Consider the following 16465-nt stretch of genomic DNA (forward strand, 5'->3'; position numbering starts at 1 on the left):
TGACCTTCATTGTCCATAGGACGCATCCGCAACACCCCTGAGGCTGACGAGACCATCATTGACCCCAACATTCTCTCCCTCAATATCCTGTTTGCAGGGTACATCCGTCCTATGCAGGATGACAGGTATGTGCCATAGTGTCTGTCAAATACTCATCCTCATACAAAGCTGATGGATCACCTGTATGAATGTAGGAAATCTTCTTGGATCGAAAGGAAACTTTTGCAGCATTTCAAAAATTTAAATGATATGTGCTGAAAATAATGCAGTTTCCCTCTGCCTTATTTTATGTTGCTCTTAGTAATTTGAGATGAAATATGAAACACATAATGCTTACCATTGACAAGGGACCCTATCCACTGTCATAATATGAATCTGCAGTGTCAACGTTTAAGTCACACCTTGATCTTAACCTGTAACTCCACCATCGTTACAATATGCAAATATACAAAAAGCTGTCATATTCAAAATGTTCAAATTCTCAACAGATTTATCATACAGAACATTTCTGGCATTACCTCAGTCCACTGCTTCTCAGGTTGTAACTAGCTTTTGTCAAATTAGCATTTCAGCCCAATGAAAGCGTCGTCGTGTTAGGCGGTCAGCCAAACCTCCAGGGGGAGCAAGAATGCTATATTTTCTTGTCTTATTGAAGCACTAAATTCAACGATCATGTCAGCTTACTCTCACGCAAAGGCTGCCAGTCAGAAGCAGCAGTTCAGAACCTCTCATATTTCCAGTCACATTGCCATGTTGCCATGGTACATTTAAGGTTGGGTACATGTCTGATTTTGTTTAGCTTCTGCAGTTTCAATATACAACACACTACTGAAATCCAATGGTCATCGCAACGAGACCCAAGAAAGAACGTAAAAGAGTGAAGACCTCAGCGTGAAAATATGGCCTAACCTGCACAGGATCAAAGTGCAGAAAGGCAAGCATGACATGTATAGCTGCAATGGTTATGGGCTTAAAATGCTGCAAGTGCAAACAAGTGATTGTGATGTGCAGCTGGAATGGAACTGATTTCATGCCACGATTTAGTTTGAATTTGTTTACCCCCTCCAAGCCCCTTATCCCTTTTCCCTCTTGCTAAGCTGGCAGAGTTGATGCTTTGCACAAGAACATGTGGTTTTATCAGTCTTGATGAAGGAGGTCACATGCTAATGAGAAGACAGTTTCTTAAAAGAGTTTTTTCAAATGTAACACCAAACCATATTCTTTGTTCACTGGGGGATTTTTTTCTTTAAAACATCTTGATGTGTCTGGCCAGTGTAGCATGTAGGTACGATAATAGAAAGAAGATGTACTAATTTATAATAACTGAACCACATTGTTTTTTTTTTTTTTTCCCTCAGCAGATAACACTTTTGTTGGTAGATTGATGGCAGCTGTGCATGAGACCTGACTGTTTCTATGAAATTCCCTGCCTCCCCCATGTTGGTTGTGCCACTTCTCCTCAGTGCTGGTCTGTGTTATGCTGGTGTGCCTTGCCACATCACATTCACCACCACCGCTTCTCACCCCTGTACATATGACTGTCACCGTTATTGTCCATCTATCCATCCTTCCATTCACCGAGATCCTTCTTACGGACCTAATAACTATTATGTACTGACTGAGAACCTGCAATGGAGAACATATTACTTACTGCATAATAATGGTCACTCACTTACCTTTATTTTTGTAGATTAGTAACCCATTTCTAACTCTTAATTCAAATGCTTCTAAGCACATCTAGGCCGCCATTTTTCCTGCTTCCTCAGGTTTTGTGGTTTTCATTACTGTTACATTTACCGTTTCTCACAAAAAGGCCTCTTGAGAAAATACCACTCTTCACCTAATCTCTTGAATTAACAGTTTTACCATCTCAAATCCACGTGTCCACAATGCTCCGGCATGAGCTCACTAACCTAAACTCATCTAACATTAACTTACCTCAGCTTTAGTCCATGCTTGGATTCACCTCCCCATGTTTTGGTCAGGAAAGACCTACTAGTATTTACCTCTAAGAAACTGTGAAATGTTTTTTGCTTTTTTTGTGGCTAAATAGATCTATAAATAGAAACCCTGTGACCTCCTCTCTGATGGTTTAACCACCCTGCTTTGCTAGTAACCCTTGCCCTCTGCTCCCTGCTTCCTTGCCTTGGTCAATGCTTCAGACTTGGGTTTGCTCTCCATGCCAAAAGAAGAAAAACAAGTGCGTGAGAAGAAACAAGGAACAGACTTGGACAAATACATTTTTGCCATCTAAGCCAATGGTACTCCCCTCTTGACCATTGTCAACCAAAGGTCGGCTTAATATGTTTGGTCAACCCTCTGGCCTTTTAGGCCTCAAAGGAGTGGAGTCTAACTGCCAGGCTCCCAAGGCTCGCGGGCCCGCCCTCAGTCATGCGCTGCCATCATCACAGGACATGCTGATGCTGACATTTCTCTCCCTCCAATCCACTAACAAAATGTTTTGTTTTGTTTTTGCAGACAGTTTCTTGATTCGGATATGCCTAGGTATTATTTTCAAATCCCTACAAGCTCATCTTGATGTTTATTTATTTATTTTTATTTTTTTTACTTCCCTCCATTCAACCATTTTGCTCATCCATTGCATCAGTCCTCCATCATATTCTCCCGTGTCTTAGACTCTCTGATGCGCTCACTGTCCTTCATTCCTGTCCTTCTGGCTCTGTCTGAGTCATATTTCCCTCTTGCTTTCCCTTGAGATGCTGAAGAGATGTGTTCCTAGGAAGACTCACTTTCATGTGTGTTTTTTTAGCTTTTGCGGCGCTAGTTGGTGGTAAATGGGGCTGCATGATTTGCTTTGCTTATTTGGGCTGTGGTTTGGCTGCATAGTGCTCAAGGTGTTGTAGAGGTCAACATTCCTGCTCTGTGTTTTTGCTAGCTATCTCAGGGAAACATTCAGGCCCAAGCTGAGGTTTTCATTCAAAGTAGAATGAGATGAACGAGATTTGTGAATTTCCATATTTTCACTGTTATTCAGATTCCCGTTTAATTTTAATAATGCTGATAGAAAATGCTAGTAGCGGACTGGTGTAGAATAGTGTAGAATATAGGCATAAATAAGATATAAATGCTAATTTTACACATTACAATTAAATATGTCATAAATTAATTAATTAATTTTACAAGTTAACCCTTTGAAAGTGTTTGTATGTGTATATTTCTGCATACCATGGAAGAAAAGTGTTTTCTTAACTTTATTTGGTTATTTAGTGGTGCTCAGATTGCAGTGAGATTAGGAATCCATAGTTCAAGTCAGTTAATTCATGTTATTGACTTTTCTGTTCATTCTTCAGGAATAAGTAAATTATCAATGATTATAAGACAAATTATTCACTGATCATAATTAATACTTGTATTCAAGTATTCATTTTAGCTATTAAATTAAAAATCCAAATCTAATATTTTACGAATGCTAAGTCATAGAATATATCTATGTCACCTCAGCAAAGTATATAATCATCACAAATCCATGAGTAAATAAAGATAAGTATAGCTATTGTCTGCTTGGAACCCAGGCAGATATTGAACCACTGAAATAAGTTTTTCACACATATCATATTACATCTCCAAAAGTGTATTTTTCAAAAATGGCATAGGACACAGAACATGTGAAGGTAAAATAGTTTTTGAAAATGAAATCAGTTTATTCTGAATGAGCAGGAAAACACTTCTTCAACATTCATTGTGGAAGAATCGCAAAGTAATGCACAAAGTGTCAAGCTTTAAATAATACGAGGTATTGGATTGTGGGGAAATTGCATTGTCCGCTGACATAAAAAGTTGATGATGGTTATTATCCGGGTAAATTTTGAGAAATGAAATAACTCAGTGTTATTTCCCAGAATTAAAAACGTTTAGCTTTTACTTTCGATGCAATATTTCACGAGTACACCTACTTTTCGTTGATACCAGCTGGAGAATTAAATGCTTATCATTTAAAAATTTTCCTTAGAAAACTTTATTCTGAACTCTACTCAGTTTGGCCGAGTGTAGGCTGTAAGTTTTGAAAACTCAAAAGGAAAAAACCATCAAATATGAAACAGAACACACCCATTGTCCTATTGTTTAAACTGGAACAGCCTGTTAGACAGATATATGACCCAGAAAGGAGAAGAATATGTTAGACTTCTTGTGGCTAATACTTGCTTCTGGGAGCAGTGATACTTTTATTTTCGTGAGGGACTTCTCAAGAAGTACAATGTTTAAAGTAACTGTGAACTTTTCATTTTGTTTTCCAGTTACTTTTATGAGTTAAAGATGACTGAAGGAAAGTATCTATGAGTGAATTATGAAAGTATGAACACAGAAGAAGACCTTTTATTCTAAAGCAATATTAGAAATTTTTTTTTTTTCAAATTTTTGTTGTTTTTGTTTTCTTGTCTGCACAAAATTCCAATGGTGGCATTCAACTGAAGTTCCCACATGTAGTGGCCCTTTAAAGAACATGATATTTTCACTTTGAATGGTTCACAAATACAGTGCCCTGTGAAGTGGTCTGAGGTCTTGTCCACAACCATCTCTTTGCATTCAGCTGTGAAAACAGCCTCAGGCTCGTTTCCTTGCCCAGTTTTTAAGCAGACTATTCTGAGTACCACTTTCATCGTGAAAGAGCCAGGCATGATTTCAATGCTAGTATAAAATATTTCCAGCTCAGTTATGCTTCCATTTCAATATTTCAGTAATGAACATTAACTCAAAACATTACTCGTCGTAATTATGAGTTCATTATACAATTTGCCTAAAAAAGAAATACAGAAAAACAGTTGTAAACTCAGATAATCAGATTATATTTGGTTGAGTTCAGTGCTGATTTTTCTTGCCCTAGCAAGAATTTCTTTTTTCTGGGCATGGTGTGTGAAGGTGCTTCTTTTGGAATCTTCTCTAGATTTTACTGAGCTGCCCCTTCCCTCAGTGAAAACAGCTATAGTTATCCACCTTTTGATTTGTTGAACGCCTGCTTTTGTCCTTCTGGGTGTTCCACTGCTAACTGCTGTCAACTGCCTCCGCAATATCTACTCGGATTCATCTCGCTCGTATTTAGAAGAAATATTGCAAAATTTAAAACCATAGCAGGCAAAGTGCCTAAAACTTGTTTTACAGTGCAAGTACTGGTCTGTTGACAAAAGCCTATACCTGAAATTGAATGGAAAACATACACATAATGTTAACTTACTTGTCTCCTGCAGATTTTGATTTTAAAACTTTCTGTTTTTTACCTTTTTCATGCTTAATTACAGCTGCTGTAATGGAACTGTAGATCGAGGGCATACTGTTGATCTGAGAGAACTACCATCCTGCAGGATTTAGCCACGGCTCTAGTTTAATATACCTGAATCACTGTATCATGGTTCCATGGAGCTTTTTTCTTGTACAATAAATTGTGTTGAAATACAGAAAAAAACAAAATCCTGCAGGATTGCACATCCCACTGTAGATCATTGAATGTTACTTATTAAATTATCACTGTGGACTTTGAGGCATCCAAAACAGAAAAATATATATATATATACTACCACCTGATATTGTTTAAACTTTAGAAAATATGGAAGTCCCTATTAATACAAGAAGATCTGAAACATGACAAATTTTGGACACCCAGAAAGAAAATGCAGCAGCCCCAGTAAGAAAGTCCACTGTCTTCACTTCTTAACTCTCACTTCCAATTCTTTTGCTGATTTCCTTCCTCCGAAAGCATTTCGTTGGGAAATGACCATAGGTATATCTCCCTCCTGTCCCGCCCTCCCTGTCAGTTTATCTATCTCATTCCTTCAATGTTTTTTTCTGTACTGATTTTGTTACTGTTGTTCACAGATTTTATTGTTGTAAACTTGGGGTCCTTAGCTGAAAAATATATTGCATGCAGTTACTGTGTCTTCTTCCCAGTGTTTTGTGATTGTTGTTCCTGTCTGTCTCATAAATGATATTTCCTGTAAATTCAGTCCTAAATTTATGTACAAAATGATGCCTTCTTAATGACCTCTCATAATTTTAATTTTTTACATATGTTCAAATAACCTGACTATTTAAATTAAATATTACTGCCATTCCATTGTTACCTACTATTTTTGTCATTTAAAAATAATTCTCCTGTACCAGACATTAAATACCTTCTAGCTCTGCTTTTTCAGTGACAGCAGCAAAATGCTTTAATCCACAGCCCAGAGCAAATCCTAAAAATATAGGGATTTAGGGAGAGCAGGTTACACACCAAATGGGATGCTAATCTGCAGGACAGCCGCACACATTAACTCACATATGCACATCCTAGAGATAATTTAGAGTCAATAATGTGCTTCAAACACATATCTTTGCACTCTGGGAGGAAACTGGATCACCCTGAAGACCACACAAACACAGAGAGAACACTTCAGACTTCACAGACAATGAAAGGAGATCAAACTGCCATCTGACCACAGAGCCTAAGCACCCTGAGGCATCCATCCTGCAAGAAAACTCTGTTGTAAAAAGTATTTGAAACTATCGGCATATTTACAGTTGTGGTACAAACTAAATTTTATTGGATGCCTCTCACTGAAGAACACTGCAGTATTTCTTTTTTGAGGTAACAATGTACTGGCAAACACTGAGTTTTCTTCCTGATTGGCTCTCCTTGCAAAGAAGCACACATAAAAGGAGTGAACTGAGGTTCAGACTCATGAATCATTCTGTATGTTTGCAAATGGATCCACAGAGCACCGTCTTATAGGACAGAATCATCTGCCCATGAGGGACACATAGACTACGCTATATGAGAGGTTACTTGGTTACAGGTTCTTTGAAATCAGCACACTTCCTGCTATAGCTCCTTCCAATGTGTGCTGTTCTACAGGACTTTTTTCCGCTTCGAAGCAGCTTGGGATAGTTCCATGCACAACTCCTTGCTGTTGAACCGTGTGACTCCTTATGGGGAGAAAATCTACATGACTCTTTCTGCTTACTTGGAGGTAATGGGCACAGCTGTAAAATACCATGATATCTGCTTACTTGCAACACTGCAGACTGCTCTTGTCCTCCATCATGCCAAGTATATCATTGTCATTATTTTTCAAATTAAGATGGAGAACTGCACTCAGCCAGCTGTGGTAACGAAAGACTTCTGCATGGTGTTCTACTCTCGGGACACCAAACTTCCTGCCTCCCGCTCGATCCGCAATCTTTTCGGCAGTGGTAGCCTGAAGGCATCTGAGAGGTTAGAGCGAATGTTGTAACTCAAATGGCTCTGCCTATTTCTGGAGAAAGTAGTGAATTTTGAGTCTTCTGGAACACCAGCAGTCACTCAGATGGTAACTTGAACCTGTTATGTTTTATCTTTAGTAACCGTGTCACCGGTGTGTACGAAGTCAGCCTCTGTCACCTAGCAGATGCCGGAAGTCCAGGTAAGAGTACCTTCTTTGGAGAGCTTTATGGTAATGTGTGCAGAACATTCATCCACTTCAGGAAAATTTTACATACAGTAGTTTTGACCTGAAACATGTATTCCTAAGGCATGCAAAGGAGACGCAGGAGGGTCCTGGACACCTCAGTTGCATATGTCCGTGGGGAGGAGAACTTGGCAGGCTGGAGGCCCCGCAGTGACAGCCTTATCTTGGATCACCAGTGGGAGCTGGACAAACTCAGCCTGCTCCAAGAGGTGAGTGACAGTAGTTCAGCTGTTGTTATTTATAGGTCAGGACAGGGATTTGCAGCTCTTGTTTTTTAGGATTGCCGTAGGACATCATTGCTTCACTGTAAGTTTAGCATTTTTCAAATATTTGTGTTGTGCTCTTGATACAAATCACACTTTAATTAAAATTTATCAGTGACTTATAGGGATGGGGTTGGTGGTTTTTTCCAGCTGCACAAGATTTGTATAACTATTATGGTTTAAGGTTTTTTAGGGTTTTAGTTTTTTGCTTCATATCAGAAAAGGCAGATGTTGTCAAAGACTAAGTAACAGGTCTGTGGCGGTAATAAGATGCGACGATCATATCCGAGTGAGTCATTAAGCATCACAGTGAGGTTTTTTCAGATGGTGTGGATGAAAGGGTGATCTCATCAAGACAGATATAGAGTGGAAGGTCTGAGGAAAGATTTGCAAAGGGTAGCTAGAGGATGTCAATTTTAGAGATTAAGTTTCAATCATTGATCAGACATCTAAGAGCAAATGTCTACGAAGACCCTGAATATCTGGCTTAAGATTTCAAAAGTGAAAGAAGGAAATGACATATGAATTGTGACAGCAACAGCCATAAAAGGAGATTAAGGTGCCCGGGGAGTGAATTTATAGTGAGCACAGACAAGGTCCCATCCCTGATCTCTGAGGTGCATTTGTACAGAGGAAGAAAAGAGAAGTGAGGAAGTTTTTTTCAAGAGACAGCGAAGGACCACTCAGAAGAGATATGACTTCAGCTAGTCTAATGCTGTGCCAAAGAGGAGAGAAAAAGAGAGTCATTAATACCTGAAGGTCTTCTTCAAGTCTGTAGGGAAAACGTCTATTCCACACTGCACATAAATTATTACCGTATTGGACTATTTTTTTATACCATGCTCTTCATATTCTATATAGTTCATAGTACTAGGCATGTTTCAGGTTTAAAAACAACTATGGGATCGCATCTCTATTTATGCTCTGTTATAATGACACTGCAGAGTGCTGTTTTAGGTAACACTCCATTTTATAGGAACATATCTAAGGCAATAATGAATATTACTGCATATCGTGATGATGAGAAGACTGTAAGGCAAAGTTAAATTCAAAAATTAAATTCAAAAGCAGAAGAGGACAAAGCAGCCATATTTTGTGGAACAGTAAATAACAATTGGGTGAGAAGAGGAGGCCAGTACCTCCACCTCATCTAAAAGCTCTAGGAATCTGATGAAAGGTGTACAGAGTCTCATTCAATACCAAATAATTACAAAGCAAAAATAGAACTCTATTAATGTTTGCAAATTTGTAAAAAAAAAAAAAAAAAAAAAAATATCACATTGATGTAAGTATTCAGACCCTTTACTTAGTACTTAGTTGAAGCACCATTGGCAGCAATTTGTCATTATGGGATACTGAGTCTAGATTGATGAAGGAAAAATTTAATTTTAAAGATTTTAGCATAAAGCTGCAACATAAAAAAATGTGAAAAAGTGAAGGGCTCTGAAGGGGGGCGCGGTGGCGCAGTGGCGCAGTGGGTTGGAGCGGGTCCTGCGGTTCGAGTCCCGCTTGGGGTGCCTTGCGACGGACTGGCGTCCCCTCCCCCTCCGGCCTTACGCCCTGTGTTACCGGGTAGGTTCCGGTTCCCCGCAACCCCGTATGGGACAAGCGGTTCTGAAAGTGTGTGTGTGTGTGTGTGTGTGTGTGTGTGTGTGTGTGTGTGTGTGTGTGTGTGTGTGTGTGTGAAGGGCTCTGAATACTTTGTGAATGCACTGTATAGTGATGGTACATTTTGCTGTACAGAAAAAATATCTTGACCTGACCCACTTAAGTTCAGTGTCTTCTAAGCTTATATAAGCAATGGTGCTTGCTTGCATAATGTGAGCAAACTCTTTGATTTAGAGGGAGATTTTTGGATGTTTTTTGCATGTGTACAGGTGGAGAAGACTCGGCACTACCTGCTTCTAAGGGAGAAGCTGGAGGCTACTTTGCTGTTGGGCCAAGAATCAGGGTCATCCTGCGGCAACGACGACCTGAGTGATTCATCCCAATCCTCATCTGGCGGTGCAGCTTTGGGGCCCAGCATTGCTCCAGAAAACCCCAGTGAGCGGCAGAGGGAGCTGGCTGCCAAGGTGTAGTAACTGATCTTCATAGGAACTGAATCAGTGAAATGTCTCCTGAAACTATCTTTAAGTCATCAGAAGTTGTCTGAATTTTCATGGGTTACTACTTCTGTACCTCCAGTGTCTGCGGCTTCTCACTCACACTTTCAACAGGGAATACAGCCATGTCTGCATCAGTGCCAGTGAAAGCAAGGTAACCCTAGGGTGTCAGACCTCACTGTTTACAGAGGTCCATTCAAAGAGCAATGGCAGCTTACTGGTTGTTCAGGAATGCTATAAGAGTTCAGTGCATTAGAGATAATCTAACGGTGAAGATATGATGCAACTCCTTTTTTTTGTTTTCCAGCTGTCGGAGATGTCAGTGACAATGTTGAGAGATTCTACCTCAGCATCTACTCTGAGCACCCTGACACCTTCCTCCACATGCCCCTCACTAGTGGAAGGACGCTACAGCAGCACTGAGCTCAGGTCATGTCTGTAGACAGCACATTTTAAAATTGTACCCTGCCATATTGCTGATGGCTAAAAAAATGTTTGTGGAGTTATACAGAACTATTATTGTTTCAAGGGTGATGCTTTTGTGTTTCAGAACTCCAACACCATGCTCCCGTTCCATCAGTCCAGATCCTGACTCGCTGCAGGACAGAGTGATAAAGAAGTCTCCAAGTGGAAGCCTAGAGCCCAAGACAAAAATGCAAACTTTCGTTCCAGAAATTCAGGAAATACGGGTTAGGTGAGACAATGTGGAACCTAAGAGCTGAATCTGGTGGAGCTCAATCTCTGGTGCTGGTGGTGTGAATGTCCTCGGTTTACTTTCTGTGTGTCTTGGAAGCTGCCCAGCGCAAACACTTTGTATTGTGGCCTTTTGTCATTTTGCAGCCCCATTGTGTCTAAGAAGGGATACTTGCACTTCCTTGAGCCACATACCAATGGCTGGGTAAAGCGGTATGTGGTGGTCCGTAGACCTTACGTCTATATCTACAACACCGAGAAGGACAGTGTGGAGAGAGCAATCCTAAACCTATCATCTGCACAGGTTGAATACAGTGAGGATCAGCAAGCTATGCTCAAGGTGAGTCACTTAGGAACAAAGGCAACTGAACTAAATTATCTGATCATAAAATATGTCCAGATACAAAAGCTGAATGCTCACCCACTTGTAATGTTTTTTCTCACTGCAGACCCCTAACACATTTGCGGTTTGTACTGAGCATCGCGGAATACTGCTCCAGGCCAGTAATGACAAAGAGATGCATGACTGGCTATATGCCTTCAACCCGCTCCTTGCTGGATCTATTAGGTAATAGAGCAATTCAACTGGAAATAATAAAATAATTAAAAAAATTGAAGCACAGTTAGTTTGCTGAATACCCCTGAATACCTGTTTTCACCTGCGCACATTACATAAGTACCTGCCTGTAGAAGTGAGTGCTGGAAAATAAAAAGGTGTTTGTGACAGATAGTGTGATGCAGATTTATGGATCTGTTAATAGATGGAGAGGAAAGAAGAGGGTCTAAATGGGATGCATATTGAGACCCTTCTTGGATACTAAAAGGCATTAGGCAGTTCTGAGGGAGTGAGAGAGCTCAGCTGTCCACATTGGAGCCAAAACCAAGAGCCTACAGACTTTCAATCTTGGATCACTCACGCATGACACCAACAAATGGCCAAAGATGAAGGAGCATAGTGGTTTTGCTGGAGTGTAAGGAGTGATCAGATCTTGTAGGGAGATACATGGGAACACCAGCAAGTCAATCACAACTCATGCTGCAGTGTTGTGGATCAAATGGAGAGGCTTGATGACAGGGGCCAGAAGACCAGACAGAAGGGACCCATAGTAGTCCAGACAGGATATCCACATAGTGTCAACCTAAAATTGTTATAAAGGAGGTATCTACAGGATTTGATTATATGTATTAGGGGAGTACCAGGGGTATAAGTTGATTGTACTTTCCAGAAGAGCTGAGTATGATGAGGGTCCAGAGAAGGTTTTTTGAAAAGATGTGGGCAGTAGAAGAAGTAATAGTAGAAAGTAGTGAAAGGTTTGTGGCAATTTTCGATTGCAGATTGTACTTTTTAATTTAATTTAATTTCAAAAAGTTCTGTTTTCAACAAAGTCACACAGCGCACTGAACAACTGAACACTAGTGATACAGAAGTGATGAAAGAAAACCAAGAGACAAAGCTAAAGGAATAAGTTACTTTTTGCTCAGGAAACAGCAAAGTGAAATGACAAGTAGCTCCAAAAATGCTGTTAAGTCTGTGAGACTGCTTTTTCCATTCCACAGCACAAAATTTGCTTCTGTTAGCACAATGTGTTTCTGATAACCATGAGCTGGTGGTAGGCAGACAGGATGATAGGGTTTAAAAGAGGGTATTGGTGGCACCATCTGCAAACAAATCTCAGAATTTTGTTGAGGTAAATATGATGGCAGAGGAAAGGGAAGAGGAAGGGAGGACTTTTAAGTTGCCAAAAGGATGCAGAGGTAAAGTGGAGGAGGAGTGATGATGGAAGGGTGGAAGGATGAACTAATGACCATTTTTATCCTTCAACATAAAAAGGAGTAACAAAGGAAAGCTCCAATTCCTGTAAAAAACAAGTTTGACATGGTTGTTGTTATGGTTGGCAGAAGACAGGGATGTAGAGAGCTAAAAGTATCATGGAACACGAAAAAAGGTTGATTGCCTTTCCTTTGAAAGAGAACTCATCAAAATGTCTAGGTCATCCAAGAAGCAGCCATGAGGGGCAGGAGGGTAATAGAGGACAACCACAAAAAGTGCAGTTAGGGCAATAATAGAGAAGATATACCAGGGTACTGTTGCAGTGGAATCTATAATGATGGTGATGACGATCACACTGGTTGCTACGCACAAGTTTCATGTCAAACATTTTTTGGACATAATACAACACAGAGAGCCAAATGGGTAGAGCAAATCAACAGTGGCCTCCCTCACTGGACTCCCACAAGCAGACTTCTTTCTCATTGCACCATGAGATAGTAATAAAGTACTGAAGAATCTGAAATTTTGCACCTGTAAGGAAGGAACTCATGACATGCTTGGATTTTTGGCATGCTTTTATATTCTTACCTTTTCTTTCCCTGTCTTCAGATCAAAGCTATCCAGGAGAAGAGCTGGTCAGATGAGGATCTGAAAATGATATAATTCCCGGAGCAACTCTTGTGAATTACAGTAACACTTACTTAAAAAACAAAGACTAACCTTGTACATAGATCACTTGATCCAGGATCCTGATGCTGTGTTGATCCTGCAAACCCTTCCACTCTGCAGTAACTTGCTTCTTCTGCACATGTTTTGTTTATCATTACGAAACCAAAACTGAATGCGAGGCACGGTGTCCTTAATATTTGCTGTGTCTCAGAATTTGTAAGTCACTGAGGTGTGTTGCTGTCTAAAAAGGCTGCACTTTACGGGAAAAATCAGCAGCAGTAAAGTGAAGAGACATGGTTTTCACCTGTTTCCTTTCAGAGTAATTACTTTAACCAACTTCAGCAGTGTCATGGACTGCCCTTTCAGGTCCGGTACAGGATGAATTTCAGTCTTTTGCACATCATTGTACAAAGCAGCCCAGTAACACTGTAATTCATATTGTAAATGATGGTTGTGTTTCTCAAAAGTATGGAAAACACAGAAAATGAATACAAGGAAAAATAGCTCACTCTGCATATAAAACAGTCCATAGGATACTTGGCAGCACAGGCATCAGTATTTCCATTCAGAATAATTAAGTATTTATATATGCATAGAAAAAACATTCATGGATACAACTGATAAAATAGGTGCATTACAACTGACAAAGTCTTTGCACAGCAGTTTAAATTTTTTATCATTTTTATCATATCTTAACTTTTTGGACAGTGAAACATTCTAAAATTGATTTAATCTCCTGTGTCCTTCCGTGGAGAAATTCTTGTTTTGTTTTTGTGCTCCAAGATTTCAACACACTTTGGCAACAGTTAAGACTTTTGGCTTCGAAAAATATTAATCCCCAGTTGCTCCCATATTCACATTTTACATATCTGAAATATTTTACTTCTTGGTAACATTCCAGGTTGTTTCTCTCAAAAGGCAAAAGAATTGACTGTTGATCTTTGGAGTTGAAATACTTCAGATATTTATTAATGTGGTCCACTTGATTTTGCTTTTACTTTTAAATGAAGCACATTTAAGTATTTATTTAGTCACATATTTATAATTTTATTTAGAATACTTTTATATTTTTATGAAGTATAGAACATTTTCTGCATATGGCACTTTGTAACATTTCCCATGAAGTCTTAATTACTGACAAGGCTGCATAACCAAAAAATAGCTGACAAAATGTTGAGTTAATTCAGGGATTTTAGCTGCTATTTTGAATACTTGAATTAACATTAAATGCAGTTTTTTTACATGTCTCCCATGCTATTAATATCAGTTGTTAACCGTAACAATGATTCTGCAGCTAGAGATAAAAAAAAAAAATACATTACTCAGACCACTTCAAATTTTAATTTGGATTTGAAGACTTTTTGATTCAGAAATCATACATTTCTGTCTTAGAATAATTCATTTAGAGTAATTAATCTATTTTCAGTATATAAACATTAGATACTGTGCGGGATGAAAGTGTCTGTGTATACATAACGTGGCATTATGCCCCCCATTGTGCCCATTGCACATATAGTAATTTACATGAAATGCTCCTCAGTTGAGGGGGTGCGGTGGCGCAGTGGGTTGGACCACAGTCCTGCTCTCCGGTGGGTCTGGGGTTCGAGTCCCGCTTGGGGTGCCTTGCGACGGACTGGCGTCCCGTCCTGGGTGTGTCCCCTCCCCCTCCGGCCTTACGCCCTGAGTTGCCGGGTTAGGCTCCGGTTCCCCGTGACCCCGTATGGGACAAGCGGTTCTGAAAATGTGTGTGTGTGTGTGTGTGTGTGTGTGTGTGTGTGTGCTCCTCAGTTTTCTGCTGCTATATCTCACTCTTCTTATTTTATCAGACTTTGCCCCTTGGCATCATCACACAACATAATGTTCATTGTCTTGCCTACCATATGTTTTAATGCAAACAAACAATTTTTGTTTTTGACAATGAAGTCAGCTAGTTTTCAGTCTTGCACCTTATGTCAGACATTTGATACTGGTCTTAGCTCATAAATTCAGAATGTACTTGATTGTTCATCTCTGTTTGGTCATGATTTCTAATGTGTCTCCTATCCAGCTAAAAAGTTATATCATGCTTGATATGTGTGAAATGTGCAGATTATGCTTTCTAAAATCTTAATAATTATGATCCAACCTGGTCATTCTTTGGCATTTAACTTTTCAGAGGATGTGCTGTCAAAACTTTTTGGTGTAGTAAAGACCAGCAGAATTTCAGCATAACCCAATGCAGGTCAAAAGCATACTTTGCTGCAAAAATTTCAGAAAAGGGTCATCGTATTACTTTTCTCAACATGCAGTGTAATCTACTGACCCCATTGAATAAACTACATGATCTAATTTAATATAAAAAAACCCATACATTGATTTTTAATAACATATACAGGTGAACCACTCTGAAGTGTGCTCTTGATAAAGAATGTTTCTCGGATGTTAAAAGTGCTCAAAAAATTAAGCTTCTAAGTTTTAGTGCTGAAGTGCACTGTACCTCACTCAGCACTTTTTCAGAAACATTAGTTGTGAGTATTTTTTCGTAGCTTTACGTATCAGTTCAGGACCTCGTGTGTCAGTACGACAAACCGCACTTAAAATGAAGCAGGTTGTTATTTGTACATACCCTTGACTAAGCAGTCATTTGAGTATGGCCTGTAGTGACCTTGCTCACAGCCTGTTTGATGGAGTCCACTTTGACTGGATCTCCAGGCTTGTCCCAGAGCGCTCGAGTTTGGGAGCTTGCCCGAGGCCAACCAACCTACGGCGCATGCTCCCGAAACAGCACAAACATTGTAGCGCATGGGATATGCAGTGCTAAAACCATGGCAAACTGGAGTAACTAAATTAGTCTTGGCTACACTTCTAGTGAACATCTCCCACATGTATCTGAACATTGGTAAGTAATACCATGATATCATTTGAGGAAGTGGTTTTCATCTACAGTTGAGCAAAATGAAAATACTGCAGTATGACTACTTACTCAGGGACTTGGAACAGTGTCATCTGGCTTTATCTTTCACAAATATTAATATTATTACTTTATCAGTTTGTACTAGTTTTGCAAAGTGCTTGTACATTGGCAGCTTATCAGCCTTTATGTATTTATTTCATCTTTGGTTGTGCTGTTCCACTTTAGTATTTGTTAAACCATATGCAGTCTAACTAACGTTAATAGCCTAGAAAAGATCAATATCCTCAATCATATCTGGGAATATCGACAGTGTATTTTATGTTCTGACATAACGAACATATTAAATTCGATAAAATGATATACAGTAATAAAAGACGATTAGAAAAGTCCCTGCGAAACTGTGAATAATATTAGTGGTAAAAAAAAAAATTGTAATAAGTGGAAGTTTGTAGACAACCTAGTCTTACTGTATGGTGAAGTGTTTGCATGCGTCACTCATAGTTTTAGAGTTTCTTGTTGAAGATTCAGATATCTGAGTAAGATAGCATTTTTCTTTCGTAATTCTTTAAATGACTTGTAATGTATTCTCATTTTCAGTGCTTGTGATTTTGAAAGCCTGAATCACAATAAAGTGA

At 39.3% G+C, this 16465-nt stretch overlaps 1 protein-coding gene across 5 annotated transcripts in view; it reads left to right on the forward strand.

Annotated features, from left to right (window-relative positions):
• The window catches only part of kif1aa (kinesin family member 1Aa), a 59166-nt gene extending 44697 nt beyond the window's left edge, over positions 1–14469 (forward strand). For 3 of the 5 annotated variants that reach the window (XM_018738631.1, XM_018738636.1, XM_018738638.1), the window contains 13 exons: positions 20–125; positions 2479–2505; positions 6848–6962; positions 7074–7207; positions 7333–7394; positions 7503–7648; positions 9580–9774; positions 9887–9958; positions 10112–10233; positions 10355–10498; positions 10645–10837; positions 10947–11065; positions 12878–14469. In XM_018738631.1, coding sequence (XP_018594147.1) covers positions 20–125; positions 2479–2505; positions 6848–6962; positions 7074–7207; positions 7333–7394; positions 7503–7648; positions 9580–9774; positions 9887–9958; positions 10112–10233; positions 10355–10498; positions 10645–10837; positions 10947–11065; positions 12878–12920 — 1478 coding nt within the window. In that variant the 3' untranslated portion in view covers positions 12921–14469. The remainder of the gene's footprint in view (positions 1–19; positions 126–2478; positions 2506–6847; positions 6963–7073; positions 7208–7332; positions 7395–7502; positions 7649–9579; positions 9775–9886; positions 9959–10111; positions 10234–10354; positions 10499–10644; positions 10838–10946; positions 11066–12877) is intronic. The other 2 variants (XM_018738635.1, XM_018738639.1) reach the window with 1 other exon arrangement.
• The last annotated feature ends 1996 nt before the right edge of the window (positions 14470–16465 follow it).

Source organism: Scleropages formosus, chromosome 3 (genome assembly GCF_900964775.1).
Source record: "Scleropages formosus chromosome 3, fSclFor1.1, whole genome shotgun sequence".
NCBI lineage: Eukaryota > Metazoa > Chordata > Actinopteri > Osteoglossiformes > Osteoglossidae > Scleropages > Scleropages formosus.